This window comes from Sceloporus occidentalis, unplaced genomic scaffold, assembly GCF_023333645.1.
Source record: "Sceloporus occidentalis isolate IW3139 unplaced genomic scaffold, rSceOcc1.0.p SCAF_169, whole genome shotgun sequence".
NCBI classification, from domain to species: domain Eukaryota; kingdom Metazoa; phylum Chordata; class Lepidosauria; order Squamata; family Phrynosomatidae; genus Sceloporus; species Sceloporus occidentalis.
In genome coordinates, this window is record NW_028317149.1 from 530,573 (window position 1) to 558,431 (window position 27,859).

Consider the following 27,859-nt stretch of genomic DNA (forward strand, 5'->3'; position numbering starts at 1 on the left):
CATGGGAATTAACACATGCTGTAGCTATAAGAAATTTTTTGCATTTATGTATTCAGTTTCTGTTTCAAATATAAGTGCTAAAAATGTTTAATAAGAGGTAATTTCGCATACATTGAGGCAAGAGAAGAGCAAAATGTAAATGGAAGCATTGTAGTCCTTAGTAGCAGTATAATAATTACATTGAGAGTGAATGAATGAATCAGTGATCCTAATATTACACTATGGACATGGCGCTATATACACACATAGACATATGCACCTAATATGTGCTAACAATTTTCTTATAGTACAAACGTTGAAAGGGTATAACAACACGAGAATCAACATTATATTGTTCATCACTAGATGTGTGGGTAGGGTTCTTAATTTTTCAAAATTTCAATGTGCCAGAGTTGTTATGATCTAACCCAGTCCAGCTATGTAGGCTTTCTGGCCAAGGCTGCACAGTAGTAGGGTGAGTAGTACACCACCTGCAAAGCTTGTATTTGAAGTAGAACAGCAGCCTACACAATCTTTACCTTATGTCTTTTTGAACAACAATCATAAACTTAATAATAGAGGGTAGATGACGTAGTGGGTAGAAAGAATCAAGCAGCGTATTAAATGGTGTATTCAAATAGCTTTCCCCTTGGTATATGTATAAGACGTAATTTATTGCTTTATGTAGCTCCATCAGATCCAGTAGTGCTGTACAGTGGGTAAACCATACATAACAAGTAGTACATCACTTAGCAATACAGAAAATATTGGATTTTTTTTTCTTTCATGAATGTATGTTAAGAGGGTGTTCCAAAGAAGGAGCACCAGTGCCTTTGTGTTAGACAAGAAGTGAGTAGGGTGTAGGCTTGGGACTGGCCAAAACGTATCGTGCATTTTTCAGTATCCACTGGCTACATAAAAAGGTCTTCTACATGTTAGACATCTCTTTTTATTGTTTCTAAATGAGCAGGAACTTCTGTTGACCAAACAAAACAGAAGGAATAGGTGAAATGTTGGCTTGTCCAAATTGTTTGAGAAAAAAAGTATTAAATGTATATTTTATCATTCACAAAAACACATTTTTAATTTCATATTTAATTTTATTTTTGTTATTATTATGGCAGTTGTCATGACTAAAGTCCACTAAATCACATGCTTTTTAGGGTTACTTTCTGGGAGTTGGTGGCTTATGATTGCACAAAGTTGGGACTGTCCCACAAAAAAACAGGGAAAAACATTTGGCAGGTATACTGAAAATATAAATTGGTCCCATAGACAGGCAATCTTTGTCCCGAAATAGCTTCCCAGTGCCATATTTGTCCCCAGACATCTTGTCACTTGCCAGTACCATTGTTGTCTACAAACAGCTTAGTCCCATATTTGCATCCGCCCAGCTAAATAGTGCCATCTTTATACCCAAACTGCTAAACGGTGCCATCTTTACACCCACAGAACTAAACCGTGCCATCTTTACACCCACAAAGCTAAACCGTGCCATCTTTACACCCACAAAGCTAAATGGTGTCATCTTGCTCCACAAACAGCTAAACAGTGCCATGTTTGTGAACAGTTTAAACAATGTCATCTTTGCCACTAAACAGCTTACAAAGGCCATCTTTGTCCCCAGTTTCTTATTGCCAACCTTGTCACCTAACAGCTGCCCGTTGCCAGCCATGTCCCAAAAAACTTTCCATGGCCAACCATGTCCACAGTTTGCCAACTTACCTGACTGAAGTCTCTTTAGGACACTAGGTCTGGTTTGATCCCTCCACACACACTGACACCTTGCTGGTTTCCGCACTGACGCCACTGCTGGCTTAATTTTTTTTTCCGATAGACAGGGCCGGCTTCTTAAAGTGCCACCCCATGGTACAGCTCTGCTGAGAGCTCTCTTTTTGGGACAATGGATTATCCCAGATTGAGGCTGCCCAGGATGTGAAGTCCCATTGCAGCACTGCCCCTGGCATTCTGTGACGTGTGATGACCCTAGTAGGGTGTGGGCTTAGTTCCACTACAAGTAAAACTTCCTTTTATCCCTCAATAAAAAAATCTATTGCTTAGTAAGTCAAATTAGAGAACTCTTGATGTTTGTTGATTTACATAGTGTCATCATATTCTGCAGCAATGTACAATATCGGATCCTGTTTTACTGGCCCCAGACATTTTTATTTTCAGAGGTGGATGGCGTTTCAAAAGCTGTGCCAGGCCTTGGACTTGTCAGATAAAGCACAAGCCTTTTACTTGCAACACAAGGCACAAGGGCATCCATATAGTCACTTGCAATGACCTTAATACTTAATGAGAGGAAGGATTTGAGACTGCTGTCCTCTCGCTCGTTCTGTTCCATTTCCCATGAGTTAAGCTAGGCACACTTTAGACCTGAGCATCAGTTTAATTAACTATATTATATATACTATTAGTTGTAATAAGGGGAGAAGTTCCTCCCACTAAATGTAAATCATTACGGTAAATGAAAACACCAAACGCCAGTGCTCTTTAAATGTATTCTCAAAATAGAAACAAAGCCCTGATTATACATTACTAATAGGATTTATGTGCAAAGGAATGTTCAATCTCTGCAAGAGATATGGGCAGCACATTGGAAACATACAGGTTAATAGTGTAATTATTCCAGTCAAGTCTATTTTTCCCTTGAGAAGGCAAATCTTAATCCCTTTTTTGTACATGGTGTTCACTGCTTTTGTTGCGATGGTAACAGCATGGTCTCTGAACAAAATGTTTACCAAACAGTTTTAAGCGCATGAAATGTGATTGATAGCACATGTAATAGCAATCAATGGCTATTCGGTAGAAAGTAAAATGTGTTCATGTATAATTGTTGCTATGGTGAAATAATAATGAGATAAATGTGACCAGAATTAAACCCATTATTCAATGTTACCCCCTGCCTTGAATAAAGTGGTTTCATCCACACCACACAAGGATAAGTGGGGCATTTCTAGTTCAATATCAAGGAGGTAGATAGCAGGCGCTGTCACAGTAAACTAACCGGGGAAACCAAAGAAAAGTGTGAGCTAAGTCCTCTAGTAGTATTTCCCTTGAAAATGCAATTTATTACTTTTAATTAGAGTGTAGTGAAGCCAATCATAATTTTAAGTGAAACACCAGTCATTTAGATTAATGAAAGACATTAGTGTGGCACTATTTGCCCCACTATTGCCTAAAAAAAATTGGGAGCTAGGATTAAAGTTTGTCAGTTCCATTGATGACAAACACTCTATTTTTTATGATCCTGTTTTGGAGCAAAGAAAATCACATTCATACAACAGTATAGGAATTTTCTAATAACTATAATTATTGTTATCATCAAAGCTGTAATAATCAAAGCTGAATATTAGTGATTGTTTACAATGACCTTGATTGCATTAAAGTGAATTTAATGCATATAATAGCTGCATGCTCCCTTTAAATGGTCATGGTTTTGCTTTTGAAAATGCATGGAAGGATGCCGCAGAATCTTACAATTATCTGCATTGTGCCGATTCATAGAAGAAACATTTTACCAGACAGGAACGTTACCCTCCAAGCAAACTCTGCCCAGGCATGGTTCAAAATGCTGTCCTCTGAACTACATCTAGTTGTGGTAGGTCTCGACCTCTTGTGAATAACCTGTCCCTGGAAGATTTGCACTGGGTGATTTCAAACAGTTCTAGTTTTTGCATTATATAAGGTTTTCAGGTGCCATCTGTATGATTGTCTAGTAGATTGAGTAGAAAACACTCCAACTCTTTATCATACTCCCTGCCGTAAACAATACAATGGCTCATTGTTAATCACCCTAACGGACACTCTGGCTAATAGATCTCTATGAAGGAACAGACATCATTAGCATTGCCATAAAGAATCAGCTCATAAGTGGTGTTTGGGAAAGTGATCACAGCCGACAACAACAGGAGCTTCCAGGTCTACAAGCGAAGGATGTTTAGTGGAGCAAAATATCAAACTAGGTTTGGTCCCCACCAAAAATCTGTTGATTTAGTATCACTACCTACCATCACCAAAGAGTTTCCGTAACATTGGATCGTTGTATCTGTTGAATACACAGTACCTCTCTTGCTCTAGGAATCATGGTTGCACGCATGCTTGTACCTTCTGTGTAACGCAACAATAATGCCTCGCAGAAGATTCTGTTAGCAACCAATGCAGTCAATTAACCACTAATAGGTCAAATGCAGCATATAAGACTTACAACAGTAATTGTTATACACCAACATGTTATTTTAGTGTGTACTAAACCTTCATTTGAACCATTCATCTTGTCAGGGGGCCCTTGGAGTTTCCCACTATAATATACTATGTGTTGGAGCTATATAAACAATACTAATACAATTTACGTTCTTAATGGGGATTTAAAAGCTTCATGACTTAACATGGTTCTTCAGGTTATATGTTAATATTTTCTTATTGTTGTCCTTGCAGTGAGACACCTGAGGATGGAGAGTGAGGTGCGTGAAAAAGAGATGGCACGTCCCACATATGTGGAAGACCTTCCCATCCCTAACGAAGGCGCTATTAAAGAGTCCAATGTGGAAAAAAAGAAAGGTGCTCATTTATACAATGTTTTGTAATACAAATTTTTTCACAGGGTTTTTTTCTGTGAAATAAATGATTGTGTTAAACAGGTGCTGTGTGGCTCAGTTGTGGAGCAAGCTTTGGAGGAGGAATTAAAAGTTGTAAATTGTTCATGAAAACCTCTACTCAAAGCAGTTCATGGAAAAATGGATACCAGTTTGTAAGGTCTAGAACCTCATTGGCTCATTTTGTCTGCAGCAAGCCCTGCAAATAACGTAAATGGCAAGCTTAATACCATGATTAATGTATTTGTAAAAAACAGGCAGAATAAGTCCATCTGTGTTTTTCAGTGTTCACGTGAAGTTACTCTGTGGAAGGTAATTGCCTTACCATGCTTAGTTACCCAGTTGGCACAGCAGCAGCAAATCATTTTTGTCAATATGCTGAGATGTAACCAAAGCAATTGGGTTACAGCGCACCATGCAATCTGTTAAAATCAATGCACACATTAATGTTAACATTACCCTAATTTATAGAAGTTTTACACCAGATATGCTACCAGGGGTCTTCTACAGAGTTCTGGCAGCCTGTTTTTCAAAGGGTTAATATTACCTTATTTAGAAAGTGCCAGCATACAATACAGCATTCAATGACTGAAAAGTAGTTCTGCAAATTAGTTTTAAGTAGAATACTAAGATGTTTTAGTGATTGTTAGACAAAACCCTAGCAAATGTGTTAGCCTAGGAGTGAAATTATGATATTTACACCCTGCTAGAATGCAAATTTGTGTTTTTGCAAATATTGAAATACCAGGGAAAGATTTTAAATGTTTTTTTCTTATATTTGTTTTGTAGTGAGCCTGTTGACTGATGACAGGCAATAGGAAACTAGTTTGAAACTCAAATCATAACACAATATTGTCATGCAAGACTGTTGGGATAATGTTATGTTGATTGGAGGTATTATGTTTTGCATTGTTTTCAGACTGAAATTCTAGAAAATATATTACTGTGGAATCTTTTTTGAAGTTCTTATTTGAAATGTTTCCTCAGTTAGGTAGCAATTATTTTCATTGACATTCATTGGTGTTTTTTTTAGTTTAACTGTGTAATACCTAAAAAATAAATGACAGATTTTATATAAGATTTTTTGGTCAAATTCAAAGCGTGCAAAAATTGTGAATCTCTCTGAATGGACTATTTTAAAACTTTTTACAATCCTAACTGGAAATCAAACATCCCTGCATTGCTTCCTTCTGTTAGGAGATGTATTTTTGTAGCTCTTTGGCAATTTATTTCTCAATCCTGATTGTTTTGCAGTTGCTGGAACAGAGGTGAAAATCAAAAAAGGAGCATCAAAGGTAAATACAGTGTCTCTTTAACACCTCACTAGGTATGATCTGAGGCTAAATACGCATATCAGGCTATCACTAACAATGAATTTACATGTAATTGTAGAGCACCAGTACAGCCTTTACTGGGTTTCATCTTATTTACTGGCTTTCCAGCCATCATATGCATTTTAATGGATATAGTAGGTGTGTGGTCCTTTAAATTTTTTGTGTGGTTGGTTTTTCAAATAGGGATTCAACACCCTCTCCCTACCCCCTTGTAAATGCTCAAATGCATCTCCCTACTCGTGATATACTCATCTTCAGTCAGATTCAGCACTGGCATGCAGGAGTCTATAACTAGCAAAAAAACATTGGGTATTTCCAAACGCGGGACAAATATTAGAATCCATTTCTCATATATAATATATTATATATATTTTTTTTTATTTTTTATTTTTTTTTATTATTTTTTTCATTGGTTTTTGTAGGTGAGTAAAAGATTTTTCTTTTAAATAAGAAAATAGACTTTTTTCACAAATTTTCACCATATGTTATGCAGTAAATGATATGATACAATCAAAATAATGGTATCTAAAGAAATGCCTTCTTGTCCTGAAAAAAAACAAAAAAACTTGTGGGGGTACACTAAATAAGAAGGAGAAGAAATTTACAGCTAAATATGAGCACCACAGAAATGTTAAAACATTGCCACAGGTTACAAAAAATAAAAAAGTTCTGTCCTTAACAGGTTTAAGTACCGACATGGTACTTTAATATGCATTCTTTTATAGTGAGAAGACTAAACTATTCCTTTTAATACACCATAACCTTTATGAGCTGAATGTCTGCCATAGTATTCTCTGTTCTTATATCTGTTAGCAAAAATATTATCTTGTGTTTTTTAACCAATTAACTCTTTACCCTCCCAGGAATCTGAATCCAAAAGTACGTGTGAGCTGCAAATTACAGAGGAGCTGGATGAGTTTGCGGAAGTGGGTCTGAAAAAAACCAATGATACTGCAGAAAATCCCACTCGTCCAGTTTCCAAACCAACAAAACGAAGTATCACCGAGTCCAAGCCAGGTAAACCCTGACATTTACTTAATAAGTGTTATTTCCTACATGTGAATTTTCTTATGGAAGCAAATGAAAGTAACTCTTATGAGTCGTCTGAATAGAAACATAGGATTTGATGGCAGATAAGAAGCATTTGGCACATTTAGTCTGCACGTTTTTCAAGATGTAAAGACTCAGACCTTAATCAATCCTTGGTATTGTCTTCAGATTCAGGATAGCTTTATATCTGTCCCATGCATGTTTAAATTCCCTCACTGTATTAGCCTCCACCACTTTTGCTAGGAGGCTGTTGAATCTACTACCTTCTTCGTTTTCTTTCCGAAAACGATGACTTTCATTAGGCTGCAACGAGGTAGCTGCTCCACTAAGTACTAAATCCTGATCCAGAATCCGGTTGTCTACAAATTGTTTAGCTACCCAAGACCATCTGTTGCACCCTGGGCTCCGAGGCAATCGGCTCTGCCCACTGGCCTAGCGGCCGCTATCCATGTCCATCTGACTTAAAGGTCTTTCATCATAATCCCACTGATGGTAGCTTTACTCTATTGGCACCAAATGTCCGAACCTGCGGTTCCTCCTCTACTGAGCAGGATTACACTACAGATTATCAGTGGGGTAAAACTAAATTGTCTCTTGGTCTCATACACGCATTACGTTCTATAAAAATTCTTTTAACACTCTTCCTTAATTATACAGGTTTGCCTACTGATTGTAAATTGCAGATTTATGATAAATTGCACTAGTTGTTTATCTCACAGTTGTGCATGTACTTGTTACAGATTCCTACCAAAGGAGTATTTAAAAATTGAATACAGTAGAGCAGTAAATTATATATCCCACTGGCAGAGGTTTGGTTTTTTAACCTAAGTCATAAATAGACTTCTGGCTTACTACTATGACTATTAAGGTTATCTTGCAATTGCTTGGAGCTTACTTTGCCAAAATGGAATAAGATCTATTGTCAGAAGTTTCTAAAAACAGCATAAGCATGGTGAAAGATTTTTTGTGTATGAGTCATTGTTTATCGTGTTAATTTCTGTTCCAAAGGAATGGTCACCTTAGCAGTTAATAGGAGTACAGCGGATAGCAAGAGAATATTTAGTGGAGCTTGATGCAGGGGCGTACCTACAGTATTTGGCACCTGGGGTGGAACCTGTATGTGACACGTCACCTAAATTAAAAAAGTTAAGACACACACAAAAAATTTTGGCAAAAATATTTATTGCATACATTTGTAAACTGTATGTCAATTGGAAAAATAACTCATATCACTATTTATTGAGCCAGACATTGACGGTGGTACAGCATAACTCCTCTCACTATACACTGAGCCAGACATTGATGTTAGTGCAGCATAACCCCCATCACTATATACGAAGCCAGACATTTGCGTGGTAGGCTTCCACCATGCCAGTGTCTGGATTAGTCTGCAGTAGAGCAGCAATCTCTTCTTTTCTATCTTACAAGAGTTTGTGGCAAGATGCTGGATCTTCTGGTGTTATAGGAGAGCTAGAGGAAGCTAGAGCTAGAGGAAGGGAAGCTTATATTTTACTGAGAGAAGTCCAAATGCCTTTCAGGACAACATAGCCCAACTATACATACATAGTTTAGAGCAAACTGTGCTTCAAATAAGAAGAAATAGTGGTAAAAACACATAAAACATTTAATAAGTGTGTCTGTACACTGTAAGCACTGCACAGGGACAAGTGAACAGAAAATTGTATTTTGATATTGAATTGGGTTACCGTTACATGTTATGAAACATATAACATACACAAAACATGAAATAATGCAAACAAAAGGAATACTTAAGCACTAGAACAATGATGCAGTTTTTTCAAGTCCTTCTCCATGGGCCTTCATGTTTTGAGCAGCCTCTCTCCAGTCACAGCATTCGCCAGGACACCATCTTCTGCAGCTTCTCTCTAAGCTTCCTGACTTGAACACTTCTACTCGCTGAGCTCTGCTCACCAAGATGACTCTTGCAGCCCCTATCTAGTTGGCCCAGAATCCCTTGTGCCTTGTAGAAAGTGGTTCACCAGTGGTTTTCCAGAGTTTTCCAGCAAACTTTTATAACCCGGTTGTGGAGGCGACTTTGTAAAAATACAACACCCATTGTTTCAGGTGCTTAATAACTTGGAGATTTTTCTCATGAGAATCTAAGAATCCTATCTCTGCTGAAGCCTTGTATTCCAAATCATTTGTAGTATATTACTCTGCAAATTACCTTACATTGTGAATCCAGATTGAGATGTCACGTACACACATATACACATACCTGGGAACTCTCTGGGTTTGGCCCAGAGAACTCCGGAAGAAGCACCACTTCTCTGGGAAAACACCCGAATCTTCCAGGTTGCAGAAGCGGGGTCCTGACACCTCTTCCCATTCCCACTGGTATTTATTGGGGGACGGTTTTAAAATTGGGAGCATGGTAGCAGGGGTCAGGCTTTTTTAGCAGAATGCTAGCCAGATCATCTTACATTTAATATGCTGGCATATTTTTCAAACTTACTACTGGTCCGTCTCACGCTCAACCCCGTGGAAGTAAATAAGCTGACAAGTGGAGTATTTGAAGTAGTTAGAAGGAGCCCAAATATTTGATCTAATAAGGTGTATGTAGGACAAAAAAAATAACATGCTAAAAAGGTTTAATTGTTAAAATAATAATATTGAGAATGCAAGATTTTCAGTTCACCAAGATGTATAGTCATAAAAGCTATCAAAAAGCTTTGTCTTTTCTCAAAGTAGCATCTTTGTTCTATATTTCCTTTTTGTTTCTGTTACAGGTATATTTGAATCTTAAACTTTTTTTTTCATCACCAACATTTAGCTATACCAAAATTTTTTAATAAATGCTTTAAGACTTTTCCATCCAGATTATTTGCTTCTGTATTGATGAATATGTATGCTTAGAAAATATTGCATTAGTAACATTTGTTTCCTTTGTCTAAGTACCCAAGACTGCAACTGTGAAAAAGAAGCTGGAGCCCAAAAATGTGGGGCCGGTGAGAGATGACGATGCTCCCCCATGGAATGGAATCACACTTAATAGATGCTTGGTTGTTGCAGCTTTTCTTGCTCTGCTCAGTGTTGGGTTCCAGGTTGTGCAAGGTGTGGACTTTAGTGAGGTTCTTATGGGCTTTTGTATATATTGATATAACTGCACAGTGCTTAGTGTGGATATAATTTTGTTCCTGTTCTTGAGCCATCTGGGAGGCCTTGTATGGCAAGCAGGTGCAATCCTGATTGTGTCTCCAGCTCTAAGTTAATTATGGTTTGCATGCTTTTCAGATATTTGGCTTAAGAGCTACAGTTCAGCTGTATAACTACATTTTGACTGCCACTGGTGTAAATGATTACTATAAAGGCAGTTCCACAACTTTTTGCCCAGAAATACCATTGTAGATCCCTAAAATAAAGTGTAGAGAAGCAGCAGGAGAAGTTCCAGCTTATGAAGGAGACATTTTGGCATGGCTGCATTTTTTTGGGCCATGATGGGTTTTGAAAAACTAGTTGTAGGGCATAATATTGAGGTCCTGATACTGTGGGTTTGGGAGGGTCATCAAAGAAAAGCCCAAGATTGTTTTTTATTCTAAAGATTTGTGACACTAAGTGATGCCTTTTCAGAGGTAAGGATACAAAATTAGCTCATTATTTGTAGAAAACATTTGTATTTCACCTTTCAGATGCTGTAGACATGGATGATGAATTAGCAGAAGTAGAGGCTGGACTTTGGACTTCACATGACACCACTGACCAGCAGGTAAAACACAACAAAACAGAAGCAAATGTTGCTGTTTTTTCCTCTAACATTTCTAGGAATGACAAAGCAATCCTGTGGAAATATATTGTCGTTTGTGCGATTTTCTGTAAATTGCCAGCACTGCAAAATTTCTATGATTAGAGCTTAATGAAGTGGACTACATTGGTTTTTGAAAGCTGTTTATGTCTTTCCATTGCCATCCCTGTAGCACATAGTGAGATACAGTATCTCACAAAAGTTAGTACACCCCTAACATTTTTGTAAATATTTTATTATATATAGTAAAGTAGTGAGTGTACAACCTGTATAACAGTGTACATTTGCTGTCCCCTCAAAATAACTCAACACACAGCTATTCATGTCTAAACCTTGGCAACAAAAGTAAGGACACTCCTAAGTCGAAATGTGCAAATTTGGCCCAAAGTGTCAATATTTTGTGTGGCCACCATTAACTGCCTTAACCCTCTTGGGCATGGAGTTCACCAGAGCTTCACAGGTTGACACTGGAGTCCTCTTCCACTGCTCCATCCCAACATCATGGAGCTGGTAGATGTTAGAGACCTTGCGCTCCCCCACCTTCCATTTGTGGATGCCCTACAGATGTTCAATAGGGTATAGGTCTGGAGACATGCCTGGTCAGTACATCATCTTTACCCTCAGCTTCCTTAGCAAGGAAGTGGTCGTCTTGGAGGTGTGTTTTGGGTCGTTATCATGTTGGAATACTGGCCTACGGCACAGTCTACGAAGTATGTCACCGTACATGTTGGCATTCATGGTTCCCTCAATGAACTGTAGTTTCCCAGTGCCGGCAGGCCCAGACTATGACACTACCACCACCATGCTTGACTGTAGGCAGAACACACTTGTCTTTGTACTCCTGACCAGGTTGCCGTCGCAGACGCTTGACACCATCTGAACCAAATAAGTTTATCTTGGTCTCATCAGACCACAGCACATGGTTTCAGTAATCCATGTCGTTAGTCTGCTTGTCTTCAGCAAACTGTTGTGCATCATCTTTAGAAGAGGCTTCCTTTTGGGACGACAGTAATGCAGACCAATTTGATGTGTGTGGCGTATGGTCTGAGCACTGATAGGCTGACTCCCCACCCCTTCATCCTCTGCAGCAATGCTGGCAGCACTTATGTATCTATTTCCCAAAGACAACCTCTGGATATGACGTGCACTCAACTTCTTTGGTCGACCATGGCGAGGCCTGTTCTGAGTGGAACCTGTCCTGTGAAACCGCTGTGTGGTCTTGCCCACCATGCTGCAGCTCAGTTTTAGGGTCTTGGCAATCTTCTTACAGCCTTGGCCATCTTGATGTAGAGCAACAATTCTTATTTTTAGATCCTTAGAGAGTTCTTTGCTATGAGGTGCCATGTTGAACTTCCAGTGACCAGTATGAGAGAGTGTGAGAGCGATAACACCAAATTGTACACACCTGCTCCCCATTCACACCTGAGATCTTGTAACACTAAAGAGGGAGGGGAAATGGCTAATTGGGTGTACTTGGTGTTGCCAAGGTTTAGACATTAATGGCTGTGTTAAGTTATTTGGAGGGGACAGCAAATTTACACTGTTGTACAGGCTGTACACTCACTACTTGTACTACTACATTGTAGCAGAGTGTCATTTCTTCAGTGTTGTCACATATAATAAAATATTTACAAAAATGTGAGGGGTGTGCTCACTTTTGTGAGATACTGTAGCTCCTCCTGTCTACAGCAAGCACCAAAGACATAATTTGCTAAAACCCCAGACCTCCACTGTTTTATACCTGCCTGCCTGTCTGGACTGACCAGGAGCCACTGTTAGGAAGCAGCTTGCTCTTCGGGGCAGTTGCACATTCAGATCTAGCTGCTGCTAGTTTCAGCCACACGGAGCCGTTGTAGGGCAGTTATAATTTGGACCTGACTATGGTTATCCAATTAAACGGACAGTTTTGGAGGGAATTTTTTGTCACCACTTTCTTCATACCGATCTCTATTCCAATGTTCCCAAGTCCTGTGTGGCTGGTGAGAGTGTATCCAGGTAGGATTCAACCTGACTTTACCTATATATACACTCACTGGCCACTTTATTAGGTACACCTTGCTAGTACCGGGTTGGACCCTCTTTTGCCTTCAGAAAGGCCTTCATTGTTCGTGGCATAATTTCTACAAGGTGCTGGAAAAATTCCTCAGAGATTTTGGTCCATATGGACATGATGGCATCCATAATGCGACTCTCCCATTCCACCACATCCCAAAGGTGCTCTATTGGATTGAGATTTGGTGACTGTGAAGACCATTGGAGTACAGTGAACTCATTGTCATGTTCAATAAACCAGTTTGAGAGGATGTGAGCTTTGTGACATGGTGCATTATCCTGCTTGAAGTAGCCATCAGAAGTTGTATACACTGTGGTCATAAAATGATGGACATGGTCAGCAACAATACTCTGGTAGGCTGTCGGGTTTAAACTATGCTCATTAGTACTAAGGGGCCCAAAGTGTGCCAAGAAAATGTCCCCACACCATTACACCGCCACCAGCAGCCTGAACTGTTGATACAAGGCAGGATGGATCCATGCTTTCATGTTGTTTACGCCAAAGTCTGGCCCTGCCATCTTAATGTCGCAGCTGGAACCGGGACTCATCAGACCAGAAAACGTTCTTCCAGTCTTCCATTGTCCAATTTTGGTGAGCCTGTGCGAATTGTAGACTCAGTTTCCTGTTCTTAGCTGACAGGAGTGGCACCCGGTGTGGTCTTCTGCTGCTGTAGCCCATCTGCTTCAAGGTTTGACATGTTTTGCGTTCAGAGATGGTATTCTGCATACCTTGGTTGTATCGAGCGGTTATTTGAGTTACTGTTGCCTTTCCTTCATCTCGTGCGTGAAAATCGCAGTAGATCAGCAGTTTCCGAAATACTCAGACCAGCCAGTCTGGCATCAACAACCATGCCACGTTCAAAGTCACTTAAATCCCCTTTCTTCTCCATTCTGATGCTCGGTTTGAATTTTAGCAAGCTGTCTTAACAATGTCTACATGCCTAAATGCATTGAGTTGCATATTCCCAGAATAACAAAACATCACTTCAGACCAGTGGGTGTTGAGTATTATAACAAAACATTCTTTTTTTCTACCTAGACTCAAGTCTTCCTCAAAAGATTTTGTGTCTACAACCAGTTCTCTGTCAATTATAGGTGGAAATAGCATAAAACAACTTATTACAAAACAGAATAATAGAAGTAGTGCCTTTGCATTAAAGAAGTTACAGTGCATACTCCAGCTTATTCCTGGTTCCGAAACCAGATGGTTCATTCCTATTTTAGATTTCACCTTTGTCTGCAGACAAAGAACATTTCAAGATGGAATCTGTCTTTTCAGCAGGTTAGTTTCTCTCAACAGGGGACTAGATGAAGCTTCTAGACTTAAAGGATGTCTATCCCCATGTCTTTATAGCAGTGGATCACTGGAAGTTCTTTAGGTTTGCAACCATTCGGTCTCTCCTCCGCACACCAAGGCGCTTTACAAAGCTAGTAGTGGTTAAAGTAGCTTGGTTGGGCCAACAGGGTTGTTATATTTTATCATACCTTGACGACTGGCTTAGAAACACGGATTCCAGACAATTCCAGCCCATTATTTATTCACCAAGGTCATCCTATTATCTATAATTATATTATTCTTATTATTCAAATAATATAATTATATATTATTATTATTCTAGAACATCAAGGTTAAGTTTTAAATCTTGACACATCTGTGCTGGCACACTCAAGAAGTATACAGTTTCTGGGTGTCGTTTTCAAAACAGAATGCATGAAAATTTTTCTTCACAGGAACAAAGTACTGAAGAGTTGTCAAGAAAGTTCAGATAGCTCTCAAAACGGCATGTTGGGTACGCAATGAGATTTTTGGATCTGTTAACAGCCACTATTATAGCCATTCCTTCAGCCAGGCTCCATTTCAGACCCTTGCAGGTGAACTTGAAGATCAGAGACCAGAGCACCCTACACTGCTTGATGGCACTTTCTGCAGAAGTCACACATGCGCTACATAGGTGATGGAATGTTCAGAACCTGTTGCGTGACAAATCCTTAGAAAAGAATCTGTGGTGAGAATCTGCTGTCGCGTTGGAGAGCGCATTTCTATTTAGATGGAATCCAGGTTACTTGGATAAATCAAGACGTCTGATGTCTTCAAGTTCCAAAGGAATAAAAGCAGTATGGTTGTCATTCAAATACAGTCAAAAAGTATAACAATGTTGGCATATATCAACAATCAGGGCTGTGTGAGGTCTACTAGATTGTAATGCCTGGCTTTCAGATTCTTTTGTGGGAAGTTATGATAAACTATTAGTGAAGTCCTCCATTCCTGATATACGCAGTTGGGATATATTGGGTGTTACAAACCTAACATAATTAATCTGTGCTACAAAAGACAGAAAAAAGAAATATCCCTAGAGAAAAGTAAAACTTAACTTTTAACCAAAATATTTTTAAATCCTCATAATATTTCCAATATATGCTTCAGTTGAACAATTTATATAGCAGCCACCAGGGCGAAAAAGTGTATCAAACATTACAAGTTGGACCTTGAAGCCTCCGGTGATGCTGCATTTGGTGTGAAGTCCTCCCTGCGTTTGTGCATTATCAAACCTCCCTTGGAAAGTCAGCTCTTTGCAACTCCGTTGTTTCTGCCACATGAATTTTAGGGAGAGAAAAAAAATTACTCTTTACTCTTCTTTTTTCATTCCCTTAATAAACTAGTATTGTTTTTGTATTATCCTGTGTTCTCTTACTGTGTACAACACAGCAAAGTTAGGTAAAGTGGCTGCTATATAGTGTGAGGGGGCTATGGCTTTATATTGGATCCATCTTCTTTGGGACCCTGATTGCATCCACAGGATCTGCCCAACACCCATATTGGAAGCATAGGACTTGCCTCCTTTGCTGCCAAACAACCTGCCTGTGGCATCCTAGCCTCAAACAACCTCCACATGGCATCCTAGCCTCAAACAGCCCCTGTGCAATGCTTTCCCCTCACTTACACATCCATGCAATCACACACATATTCATTCATTCATAAACATTCATTCACTTATTTATATATTCATTCATTCCCTCAATCACGCATACTCGTTCATACAACCTCTCCCACCCCCTTACCTGAATTGCAGCGCTCAGGACGGTGCGTAGACTTCCACAGGGGCTGCTGCTTCCCTCTGTGTTCCTTGCACTCTGTGCGAACAACTTCTCTCGTTCTGCCCAGGGCAAGCAGGGACGGAGCAGGGTCATGTGACGTGACATAAAATCATGTGACTCCGCTGGGTTCCTGCTTCCCCTGGGCGAAGCAACAGACGTTACAGGTAAGCAGCAGGGCCCTTGTGGAAGTGATCGCTGGGGTTGCGACTCCTGCGATCAGGGTTGCTGCAGGCTTTTACCCTGCATTAGAGACGGCTCTGGCGGTGGTGCAGCTGCATCGGCCACTTTCTGGCTGAAGTGATGGTGATAAGAAAAGCCATTTTTAGACCAGTGGGCTGGGTCTTATCCAGGCTATGGCCCTGCAAAAATGCTTGACTGATTTATCTTCTGCCAGACGCAAACCTGGAAATCTGCTTCCATGTTTTCTGTGCCACGAAAATGAACTGCAGATAGGACTTTTCTTTTTTTGCACTAGTGCACAGTCATGCTGGGATAGAAAAGCATCTCCCCCAAATTGTTCCCACAAAGTTGGAAGAATATCATTTTCCAAAATGTCTTGGTGTGCTGAAACATTAAGATTTCTCATCAATGGAAGTAAGAGGCCTAGCCCAAACCTGGCATTCAATAATTAAGAGGTGTGTCCCAATACGTTTGTCCATATGGTGGTTCACAACGCAAGGTCCATAAAGACATGGTTGGATGAGTTTGGTGTGGAAGAACTTGACTGGCCCACACAGAGCCCAGACCGTAACCCTGATTGAAATGCTGTGTCGGGACCTTAAGAGAGCCTTGCATAAACAAATGGCTACAAACCTCAAAGAACTGAAGCAACATTATATAGAAGAGTGAGCCAAAATTCCTCTTTGTGAGAAACTGATAAGGTCATACAGAAAACTATTACTTCAAGGTAATGCTGCTAAAGGTGGTTCTGCAAGCTATTGAATCAAAAAGTGTACTTATTTTTTCACACTTTGCTTTTGCATTGTGGCTTTATTTTTGTTAAATAAATCATGACATGGTGTAATATATCATGTGCCGTTCATCTGAGGTTTTAGTTACCTAATTTTTAGACATGTCCTGATATGCAAAACCATAGAATTCAAAGAGGGTGTACTTTCTTTTTCACATGACTGTAGCTGTAGGTGAATGCGCGGTGTCCTGAAATTTAGCCCAGGATGCGGCCTACCTTGTGGCTGCGGGAACCTGCCATGACCTGTGACAACCTCTGAGTGCGTACAGAAGCCGGTCTGGCCAGATGGACTTTGTGGATTTTTTTTTTTTTTAATCCTAACTAGGGAGCTCAAAACATATGCCGGACTGTTGATATTTTAGGAAAATAGGGGTACCGTCCTAAATCTTTAGTAAAAACCTTTGTAGTCTCATATGGGCCAAAACCCAGGGAACTGCATGACGTGCTGCTACCATTAGGCCTATTAATTATAGGCAGTTTCTGATGGTCACTTTTTGGGGGGGGGTGAGAGGAGAAGGAAATGACTTGCAGGCCAATATGATGCTGCCACATGCTTTTCTGCTGTCCATGTTGGACAAATCTGCTCACTGTCTGAAGAAGCTGGTATGGGTCAATGCCATCTTGCATGACATGATTCAGTCATGGATGTCCTGGTCCACACAATGCGCTAGGACATCCGTGTATGGTGTCCATTGCCTGCGAGTTGTTCTGGGAATCCTGGCCACTGAAGGTCTATGGTCTAATCAGGAAAACAATAAATTGTGAACAGTTTTTCGCATGACAGTTTTGGAGTTCAATCAGAACTAACAGGAGATACCAGAACTCTGGGATTATAAAATTGCACGTGGGCAGTAATCATTGAGTGTTTATGTCCCAAGAGGCATTCATTATTTGTATAAAAACGTATTTTTGAAGCTGTGAAAGGAGACATATGAAGTGATTAATATCAAGGAGTGTGGTCACTAAACTGTTGAGTTTTGTAGAACATTTTAATACAACCTGCTGTTAATGCATGATATACAGCCACCAAGGTCCTTTGTGTAATAGGATACTGAATAGTGATGCTCTTTTGTAATCCCTCATCTCATTATTTTTTTGGAACGCTTCGATTTGAAATGGCAAAGGGAAAATAAAATTCTTTTGTAGGAATTTATTTTCCTTGCCCATACACCTATCAGCCTACAAAAATCCATTATAACTTTCACCTTTACATAGAGATAATTAGTAGTGTAGTTTGGTTGGGGCTGCCCTAGCCCTGACCCAAGAGATTGTACCCAGCCATCCAATCAATGCTGCTATCCTCTTTTCCAAGTAATGGGATATGCCATCATATCCTCCTTCATTTAAGGATGCACATGTCTGAGTGTACTGTTGTCCCGTGACTTCACCCTGCAGTTACACAGATACTCCCATGATCAAAATTCAAACTAATTTTGTATTAACACATTTTATCCTAGCATAGCAGCATATATAGTTAAATATCCATGTCCAGAAGATACTTATTTACCACTAATATTTACCACTTTCCTTTTCTCAGCAGCCTGAGCCTTGGTTTTTTGAAGGTTGGTTTAGCACATCTCCAGGAGAGGAACCTGATGTAATGGAAGACCCAGAGGAACCTGGAGAACCAGAGGAACTGGAAGAACCAGAGGAACTGAAAGAACCAGAGGAAACAGAATTACCTGAAATGGAACATGAACTAGCAGAAGCTGTAGATGTTTCGGTAACACCAGAACCTTTAGAATCAAAAATTGAAGATAAAAAAGAAAGTCAGGACAAACCAAAACAATCTCATCAGTGGGGTTTGAAGCCCAAAAACAAGTACATGGAAACAAAGGCAATCAAAATCCGCAGGGCATCTGAAGGTGCATCCCAAGAAAATGTGCTCTTCCCATTTATGAAGCGACCTAAGGAGACATCCAAACACCCACGAGAGTTACAAGAAAAAGCATACAAAGATAAGGGTTCCAAGAAAAAGGATAAGGATAAGCAGTATGAACATCCAAAGAAGCAGGAAGACAAAAAGCAATATAAGAAAAGAAAAGAGGAACCAAACAAATATGTCAAACACGACAAAGAGAGAAAAGAAGAGAAAGATAAAAAGAGGTTTAAGGAACACCAACAAGAGAAAGGCTACAGGAAGCAGCATGATGTCAAGCATCATGGGTAAAAGACATTTTAAACAAAAATCTCACAACAGTTTGAAGTGATTCTATTTATATATATATATATATATATATATATATATATATATATATAATATAAACAATTTGTGATTTAGTGGATTACATTTTGCTACTGAAACACTTTGATTATTCTACTCTCTTCATTAAATACCGGTAGTATGGAATACTGTCATACTAGTACTTTGTTTCTTTTGCATATTCTTGGAAATTTGTATATAACTTAACTCGGTCCCTATCACCACTTGGCACACAGCAATCACCAATATGACTAGTATGGGAAAAAAAGATGTTTAATCGCACATAGAATAACATTAATACTGTCACAAATAATTCAGTTTTTAAACAGATTAAATTCTGTACAAAGTATTACAAACAAAAGCATTCTCTTAGAAATGTTTTGGTCAGTGTTGAATACACAAGCTGCTCAACTGTTTGTAAATGTTTTCAGAGTTTTGTGCAGAATCTACAGAACAGACAATTGAGCTGAATTAGATTATTACCCCCAAGCCAACATTGTATAAAGAATTTTTATGACGTATGTTTGATGTGCACTTATTTTTTTTTTATATTGTTAAGAATTTGTTTAGAATAAAGTATTGTTCATCAAACCACAGTAACTATATTAACCTATAAACTGCTAATCCAACACAACTTGGATACAAGTGATGGCTGTCTTTGGCCCCAACAATGCAGTTATTCAGGATTTCAAGGTATCCTCACTTATGTTTAGACTATAAAAAAGGATTTGTCAGAAAGGCTGAATGGATATGCTCAGGGGGGATAAACTGAAAATGGAACAACCGGGGGCCTAGACAAGTTATCTTGTATCCTACCGGCCCTAGTTGGCCCTTTCTAATGCACAGTGAAGTCTGTGAGATTAAATTTCCTCTTTAGTGAAAAACTCCCCAGGAAGACCTAGTTCACTTGAAGCAATTCCAGCATGCAGTTACTGAGAATATTAAAAAAAACAATGATCTCAGTGATGTTTTTTTGTGTATATATACACAATATATAAATATTTTGTTGCACTAAATAGTAGAATTCATAACTTTTAAAAAGAGCTCAAAATATCTAGCAGAGCGCAGTGTTTCCCAAACCAATGATCAAGTGCAGCATTTTATTACCGCATTCTATTCCAATAGGGATATTTAAAAAAAAAAAAAACAACCTGGACCATCGGCATGCCTTGAGAACACGATAGTGAACGACAAGATGTAGGGAGATATACAAACATGCAAATACATGAGAATACAGATTAAATAGACTGAAAGAGGATAGAATGTTTGAAATACAAATGAAAGGAAACCGTGTCATAGTCTAAAACTAGAAGTGACATATCTGGGGGTAAGTATGCTACTTAGATTTGCTCCAAATAAAGATTATAGATTGTATTGTATAGATTATGCAAAGAGGAGATTTAAATCTGTAAATCTTTGAGGTGTTAGCAAAGATGGGTATGTGAGACTGAAGACCAAATATGATCGGTTTACCACAAGCAGTATCATAGAAAACCAGATGGTCAAACAGTCTGTCAACAAAAGGGACATTTTTCAATTGATCACTCTTGATTTCTGAAAGGCAGTGATTATTGTCCTTAGCTGTAGTTCATTTTTGTATAGGTGAATTATTATAATTGACCCTCTGTTAAACATACTTAGACCATAAAATGTATAAACTGTTCTTACATTCCTTTAGAAGAACATCAAAGATGCCATCAGAGTGCTGTACTCGTCTTGACTTTGTATCATACCATAAGCTCTCCTAGTTACATCATTATTGCAATGATTATTATTAAATGATTTGATGAAAGTCACATTCATACAACTTGGTTTAAAATCCCATATATATCTAAAATTGAATTATTTTCCTTATTTTAGTATGTTTACATGTGAATGTATAAATGTAGGCCAATGTGATGGCAGACACAGGTATCAGGAATTTATTGAGCTGTTAGTTATGCTACTCTGTCACAAAGAGAAGTGGCAAATATTGTGGTAGGAAAAAAAACCAAACACAGATTGTAAGTGGTATACAAGCACAAATTATTGTCTTACCTTACACCATGCAACATCTAATATAGAAGTACAATTCACATTTGGGATTTAACAGGTAGTTCACAAAATGATTTGAACAAATACTGTCATGTTTAAAGCCCGAAGTTTTGGGCCCTACATTAGTAACATCAAAAATATATAACAAAGATTAGGTCAGATGTACTGTGCTCAGAATAATTTGTACGAGCCAGAGTTCTTGTAAAAGGCTGTATAGGAGGAATGCACCGATCAACACTATACTGTGTCTAAAAGAGCAAAAGAGGGAGGCCATGCAACGATAGGTAAGTAACCAAATCTTTGTGTTCATGTTTCATACTCAGACATGTCCATATTTGCATACATATATTTTATTTTGCTTGCCGTGCTCCATACACTGGAGGGCTTTTGTCACTTCTGCCCCACTAGAAGCATACAATATTGTTGGCAAAATAATGGACAAGACTCAAGTACAAGACAAATCCAGGGTAACAGGAGATGGATTTTAATACTCTATCAGTTAATGTAAATATACATTATATTTTATTCTGGAAACTATTAACTTGGTTGCAGATACTGCAGAGCCCAGTGGATTTGTGGGAAATTATTTGCCAGTAGCCCCATTTAAATAATGCATTTGATCATTTGCTGGATATTCACAAAAAAGCTTAAAAAATGAAGCTATTGCTTGCATGTTAGGAAAATAATTTAGAAACTGCTAATGCTCTATCAACCTGCTGTTAAAGACATGTAAAGCATAGACTATTAGAAACAAAGGTAGTCTCTAAATAAAAAAAAAAAAAAGCTGTCAGTACATGAACAAGAAGTACAGTACATTTTTTGCAGAAGTATATTTCACACTAACATCTTCAATCAAGGCATTCAGCATCCTAAAACCAGTTGACAAGAGCGTAGGACTTCATGCACTTATCGGCAGCCACATTCTTTGGCAACCATGTTAGGATAAAGTTGAAGCCTAAGGCCGTTTTCATCTGCTACCATAAGCCATTGTCCTTGGTATTTCACAGGTACACAGCAGGGGGGTCTAGTAAGATCCAATTGCCTTCTCTCCTGGAGCTGGATTAGCAGAACAACATGGGCCTGGTAATCACTCTGGGTCGTTTGTGGGAAATGGCAAGGTCCCACACAATTGTTTATGTTTATTTTATCTGGGTGGTGAATGTTCTTATATTCTGCATATGGTCTAAGGTTGATGATTAGCTCCTGGAGACGACAGTGAGGTTTGACTCCAGCCCCCCGGTGTTGCCTGGATAACTTTGTGCGGTCTTGCCAATAAGAACGTATGGTCTGCAAGGCTTTGAGAAGCATCAGTGAATGAAGCTTCCTGTGCTGGCCTTTTCCCAACTGGGGCAAATTCTCTTCTGTGGACAAATAACTAACGTTAAAGGGGCCATGGCAAAAACTTAAAAGATGTTGAAGAATTTGGACATGTTCTCCTCCGGATAAGAGCTCTTCTAATTCTTCCAAGATATTCTGAATTTTCACTGTCATTCTTTCTAGCAATGCCCCATCCAATTTCTCTTGGAATTTAGTGGCCAACAGACATTTACTCCCTGGTAGAAAGAGAAAAACCAATGGCTCTTGAGACTCAACCAACCACTCCAATGCTTCAACCTCTGTAACATTGAAGAGATGAGGACGCAAGTCTCCAAGGCTGTGATCGGTAGGGTCAAGTGGAAGGTGGATAGTGGATGCAGCTTTACCTTTAGACCTCAGCATTATTGATGAAAAGTGGGACAGGGTCTCCAAAAATTCATCTTTCTCAACAGCAGGAAGAGTTGCCATGCTTCCTTGCAAACTAAAAACAAACATATATGAATGAGAATATCTAAATGATGGACTCTAGATAAGTGGTATGTCAGAATAACTTTGCAACACGCAGCATAGAAACAACTTATATATAATGTTTATATTTCTATATATAGATCCTTATATATTTAGAACTTGTGAGCAATCACAAATTCATTTTTGGATATCACCAGCAGAAAGATATAGATATGTCAGACATAAACCCACACCTGATATCAACGTTCCCATGGTCAGCGCCACCAGGGACTGGGAGGGAAGCTGCTGCTTGGTGCTTGTGTCCTACAACCATGAATAAAGCTGGATACATCTTGGTGAGACACTTGTCCGTACCAAAGAAAAGCCTCTGAGCTTCAGTTTTTGATAATGCAAGTCCTGACAAAAACGAGACATAAATGAGAACTTCTCTTATTGCTGTGAAACATGAAAAAGAGTTCAAAATTTACTAATGTCAAAACATGGACTTTTAAAACATATCCCATAAGTGAACACCTTAGGGTAGATAAGCTACCCTTTAGAACATCAACAACCCTCCAGTGTTCATACTCTCTGCCTCAAGTTGTGCACTCCTTTCCAATATTGACTGTTTTTACTGAAAATATTAATAGGGATAAGAACACGAGATGTGGGATAAATCATTTACAGTGGAGATCAGTAATTAATGACTGGAATTTATTAGCTGCTTGGCTAGGTAGACATGACAAGTAGGTAAGAAGAATACATGGACTACAGTAAATGTAAAAGTTGTGCCTAAACTCAATGTATATGAATATTATTGGATTTTCCTATGTTATCTTCATTGCACCAATAAATTTGTGTGTTAGAGGCAGGGGATGCTACTTGAAATTCTGACCTATAATCTGTAATTATTTTACCATTGCAAATGCCAGTCAGTAATTTCCCGTCGTCTGGCCACAACTTGTTGACGTCTCAACTTACGCATGCTGTGAACACCAATAAATGCAAAGCTCCATAACTGTTACATTTATTTGGCATGGTGGGTCAAGTGGAATGTGATATGCTACCCATAGGGAATCTGTTTCAGCTACATCTGTTCTTTTCAGTTAGTATGTAGCATGTATCCTTCAAATAACTTATGCGTCCTATACAGATCTTCTGCCCACATATTTTAACTCTCCTTTCTGTTATTTTATTGTAGTCATTGCTTTGAAAATGTTCAACTTACATATATATTGAAGTGTAACTGTTTAAGTTTAACCAACAAAACTCATAAATTTTTTTGCTTTTCTCCTCCATCACGTTACTTACCGTTTGAATGATCTTTCATATGAACACATAGGCGTATTTGCAGATCCTGAGAAATGATATTCCTTACATTCTCTCTGACTCTTAGGATGAGATAGTGAGTGTCCAACGACATGCAGACAACCTACAGACAATGGGTCATAGTGCATGAGAGACAGTAACCTCTGTACTCAATAAGTGTTCAACTTTAAAAGCTCAAAATTTAGCCCAGGGGGCATGTCCAGCCAAGTTATCCAGTAATAAAGCACCCCAAACATATCGGACAGTGCCATCAATGTGCACAATTCACTCCTGTCCAAATAGGCAAATACAAAAAAGAAATGCATAGAAACCCCACAAAAGAAGCACAGGAAAAATCCTGTTGATACAACCACCGAGGTGCCTACGTGTAAAAATAAATAAAGGAATTCAAGCACTCAAAAAAAAAGCTTGCATCAAAGAACCAAGACGTTTTGAGAAGGGCAACCGGAGGTCACTTGTCCTCCTACCCAGCCCTTCTCTGCTCTTTACTTTGTATATAGGAACTGGGTGTCATACCCCGGGCAGTATGTATATTCATGGTGCAACATGAAGAAATGATCATAGTAACTACACCATATTTAAAGAAAATGTTATTGTGATTGTTTAAAAATGCGGAATAGAGTGTAAGTCATATTGTTAAATGGCTGTTTCTTACCTGGCCATGTGGATCACCTTCCACCGATACAAGAATTTTGGATGTGTGGCTCTTGGCATTGCGCTTTTGTGTGTCCAGGTAAAAGACAAGCATCAACATGTGAGAATGTTGTATCAAGGGTAAGATGTGTTCTTGTACTGTACCCATAAACTGCAGGCTGGTGCTGGGCTCCCACTCCACTAGGGGTGAAGAAAATAAGCACATTGATTTCTTGTAAGTCAGTGTCAAGCCAAATGCATATAAGTGACAGTTCATGAAAATGTACAGAACAGCAACAATGCAGCATTATGTGTAGACAGTATAAAATAAATAAGATATATGTTGACAGATAAATGTTTAGCGCTAAACAGATCTAGAATTTTTTTTTAGATTGAAGGTATAATCTATAAGACAATGAAATGAAAGTATGTGTTAACTCATGAAACCACACAAGTGTTCTGACAAAGTTGGAAATTAAAACTGCCTGTAAATATTCAATGACTGGATTGAATATTTGAGGGTTAGTGGCAGGGAAGTAGTGGCTGAATCAGCGCTTCATTTTTATTTGGGCGCAGAACAGAACTATACACCAAAATGGGGAGAGATGTATATTAATCTACATATCAATAAAAAGAAAGATGTGTAGTCTTAAAAATACACTGCAGTGCATAGAGAAATGTACTGAATGTTGCTGTAATTAATATGCTATCTACAATATTATAGACAGTAAGTAAAATTGCAAACGGTCTGAAAGAGAAGGGAAATATTGTGTAGGCGAATGGATGCATGTGGCAGATAACTGCGGGAAGAGCTTAAAACATCAACAGATTTCTATATTACCGGTTGAATGAAATATTGTACGTTTACAAAGACACAAAGGAGTTTATTTACTAAAGAGAGTTCGCAGGAGTCGTGTTGCAGCCGTTTACCTTCACCATTCATCATGACGGCTCAACCCTGTGAGCTTCTGCTGCAGAAAGAGCTGGCCCTGTACAATATGGTTTTTTCGAAAGTCTCCTTACCCGTTAGATTATGCATTATACAGGGTCAGCTCGAAAGTGGAGAAAGCCCTGCATAATGCATAGCTTGGTCACTGAGTTGCATGAAATTCCATTATCTATGCATTATGCAGGACCACCTCAAACCTTCTTGCAGGAGGCACTCACTATAGCCAAGAGTCTTCAAATGTTGATAGGCTTTGTTGGGTGAACATATTGGGATTTTCTCTGCTTTGCAAAATGTAACACTTTTATAACTTAACGCACAAATATCTAAATTCTTTTTGGAAATAACTTCACCAATCATGAAAAACGTAGCCTCGTTCACGTTTTTCAAAGATTGCAGAATTACCAAAAGACAAAGGCATTCACAGACTGTAGCTATAGAAACTGGTTGTATGTGATGAAATCGCACAACATGCTAAAGATCCCAGTTGCTCTATTGTCAAGAGGAACAGCAATTTTCCTGAAACATATGGTTTGTCAAAACCTCAGTGGTCCCTCTTTGTGTTGTAGAGATGCACAATGTACTGGTCGCCCCAATAATATATTGTTAAACAGAGGGAAGTACTTGTATATTGTTAGCACAGGGGAAGTAATTTAGGCATAGAAGAAATAGATCAGCACTTGTGGCTGTGAAAAGAAAGATACATGGGTTGCAGCTAGTTTTATATATGGATAAAGTTAAACATGCGAACAGGTAGAAGACCAACTTACATTTGTCCAGGTGAAGGACCACCAAATGCTTCCCTTGAGGCTCTGTGAGAATACTTGCAAGGTGTTTCATTGTTGTTAGCGTGGCTAATGGCTTATCATCTGTGCACATCCCAAACTTGTCCAGGTTTCCCGTTTCCCATGATTCTTGTTTGACTCCATCCAGGAACGCATTCTCAAGGTTTCTGAAAACGCCATGTGTCTCCAGATTGCCCCAGCCAGGTCCAGATCCTTGACTCTCTTTCAGCCCACATTCAAGGTCCTGCGAAGCATCTTGTGCGTCATCAGGATTCACGGTTTCGTTTAACACTACTTGCTGAAGACTGGGTTCTTCTATCCTATCCTCTCCTGTCCATTCTAGATCCCTATCCCCAACTTTGCTTGGCAAAGTTTGGCACAAAAGGGGCAGTGACAGCAACCACCAGCTTACACTTAGCATCCCTATTACCTTAATGGGGGGGGGGTGAGAAAAAAAAGACAAAACCAATGGCCGTCTCAGCAAAGTAAAGTCTATTTGTTGAAAAGCACCATAAGACACTGTGGCATCTTGCAAACCAGACAGTTTACCTTCTGGAAACAGAAAGGCTGCACCTTGGAGAGCAAGGGGTGTTGTCACATCAGTGATGCTTTTGTTACGAGATGAGGAGATGCTGCCAAACTTTGCATTGCAGGGAGGGACGTTCCCGCGTTTTGGGCAACGCAGAGACCTTGAGCTCCTTGTGGGATGCGTATTCCCAATCTAAGTTGTCCCATTTATTTATATTTGCAGATGGAACGGCATCCCTTAGTTTATTTTTAGAAAGCAGCTCCTGTGAAAGATTCCTTGGTACCTTGTCCTTGAACATAGACAGGGTAACAATACCTCTATTGAAAGAAATGGGCTTCATATTTGAATTATCATAGAACCCTCTAGTACACCAAACAGCAAGTATTGAAACAATCTGATGAAAGGATGTTATTTCCCACAATTCTAGGGCACGTGAATATACAAAAACATGATCAAGTCCCTTAGAAAAATATATACCAGTTAGTTTTTAAAACGGCCCCAAATAACTTAAATCTATGCATCAGGATTTGAATTTCATCTCAGTGTGCATGCTGCTTTTCGTTATCAGTGTAGCCATTTTCTACCTATTAATCGTGTTTTCCGTCAATTAAGTGAAAGTCCATATTCGCAAAAAGCATTAGAAAACAAATTACTTCGAAACACTGCAGTTTTAAGGCTCACAGTGCGTTGACACTAACAAAAATGACCAACTCTACACAGCCACCTTTGTTTTCCCCCCCAGAACAGTCACTCAAAAACTTATTCTCAAAACACTATCTATACTTCTATTTATC

General features: G+C 39.0%; 1 protein-coding gene across 1 annotated transcript; it reads right to left on the reverse strand.

The window, feature by feature from the left end:
• Positions 1 to 21,985: 21,985 nt before the first annotated feature.
• On the reverse strand, positions 21,986 to 26,957 carry LOC149279358 (anti-Muellerian hormone-like). Its single transcript, XM_089501263.1, has 5 exons — positions 26,522 to 26,957; positions 24,828 to 25,006; positions 24,155 to 24,275; positions 23,098 to 23,299; positions 21,986 to 22,877 (listed from the first exon to the last, which is right to left on the reverse strand). The coding sequence occupies exons 1-5, from the start codon at positions 26,955 to 26,957 to the stop codon at positions 21,986 to 21,988; spliced, it is 1,830 nt and encodes a 609-aa protein (XP_089357389.1).
• Between the last annotated feature and the right edge of the window lie 902 nt (positions 26,958 to 27,859).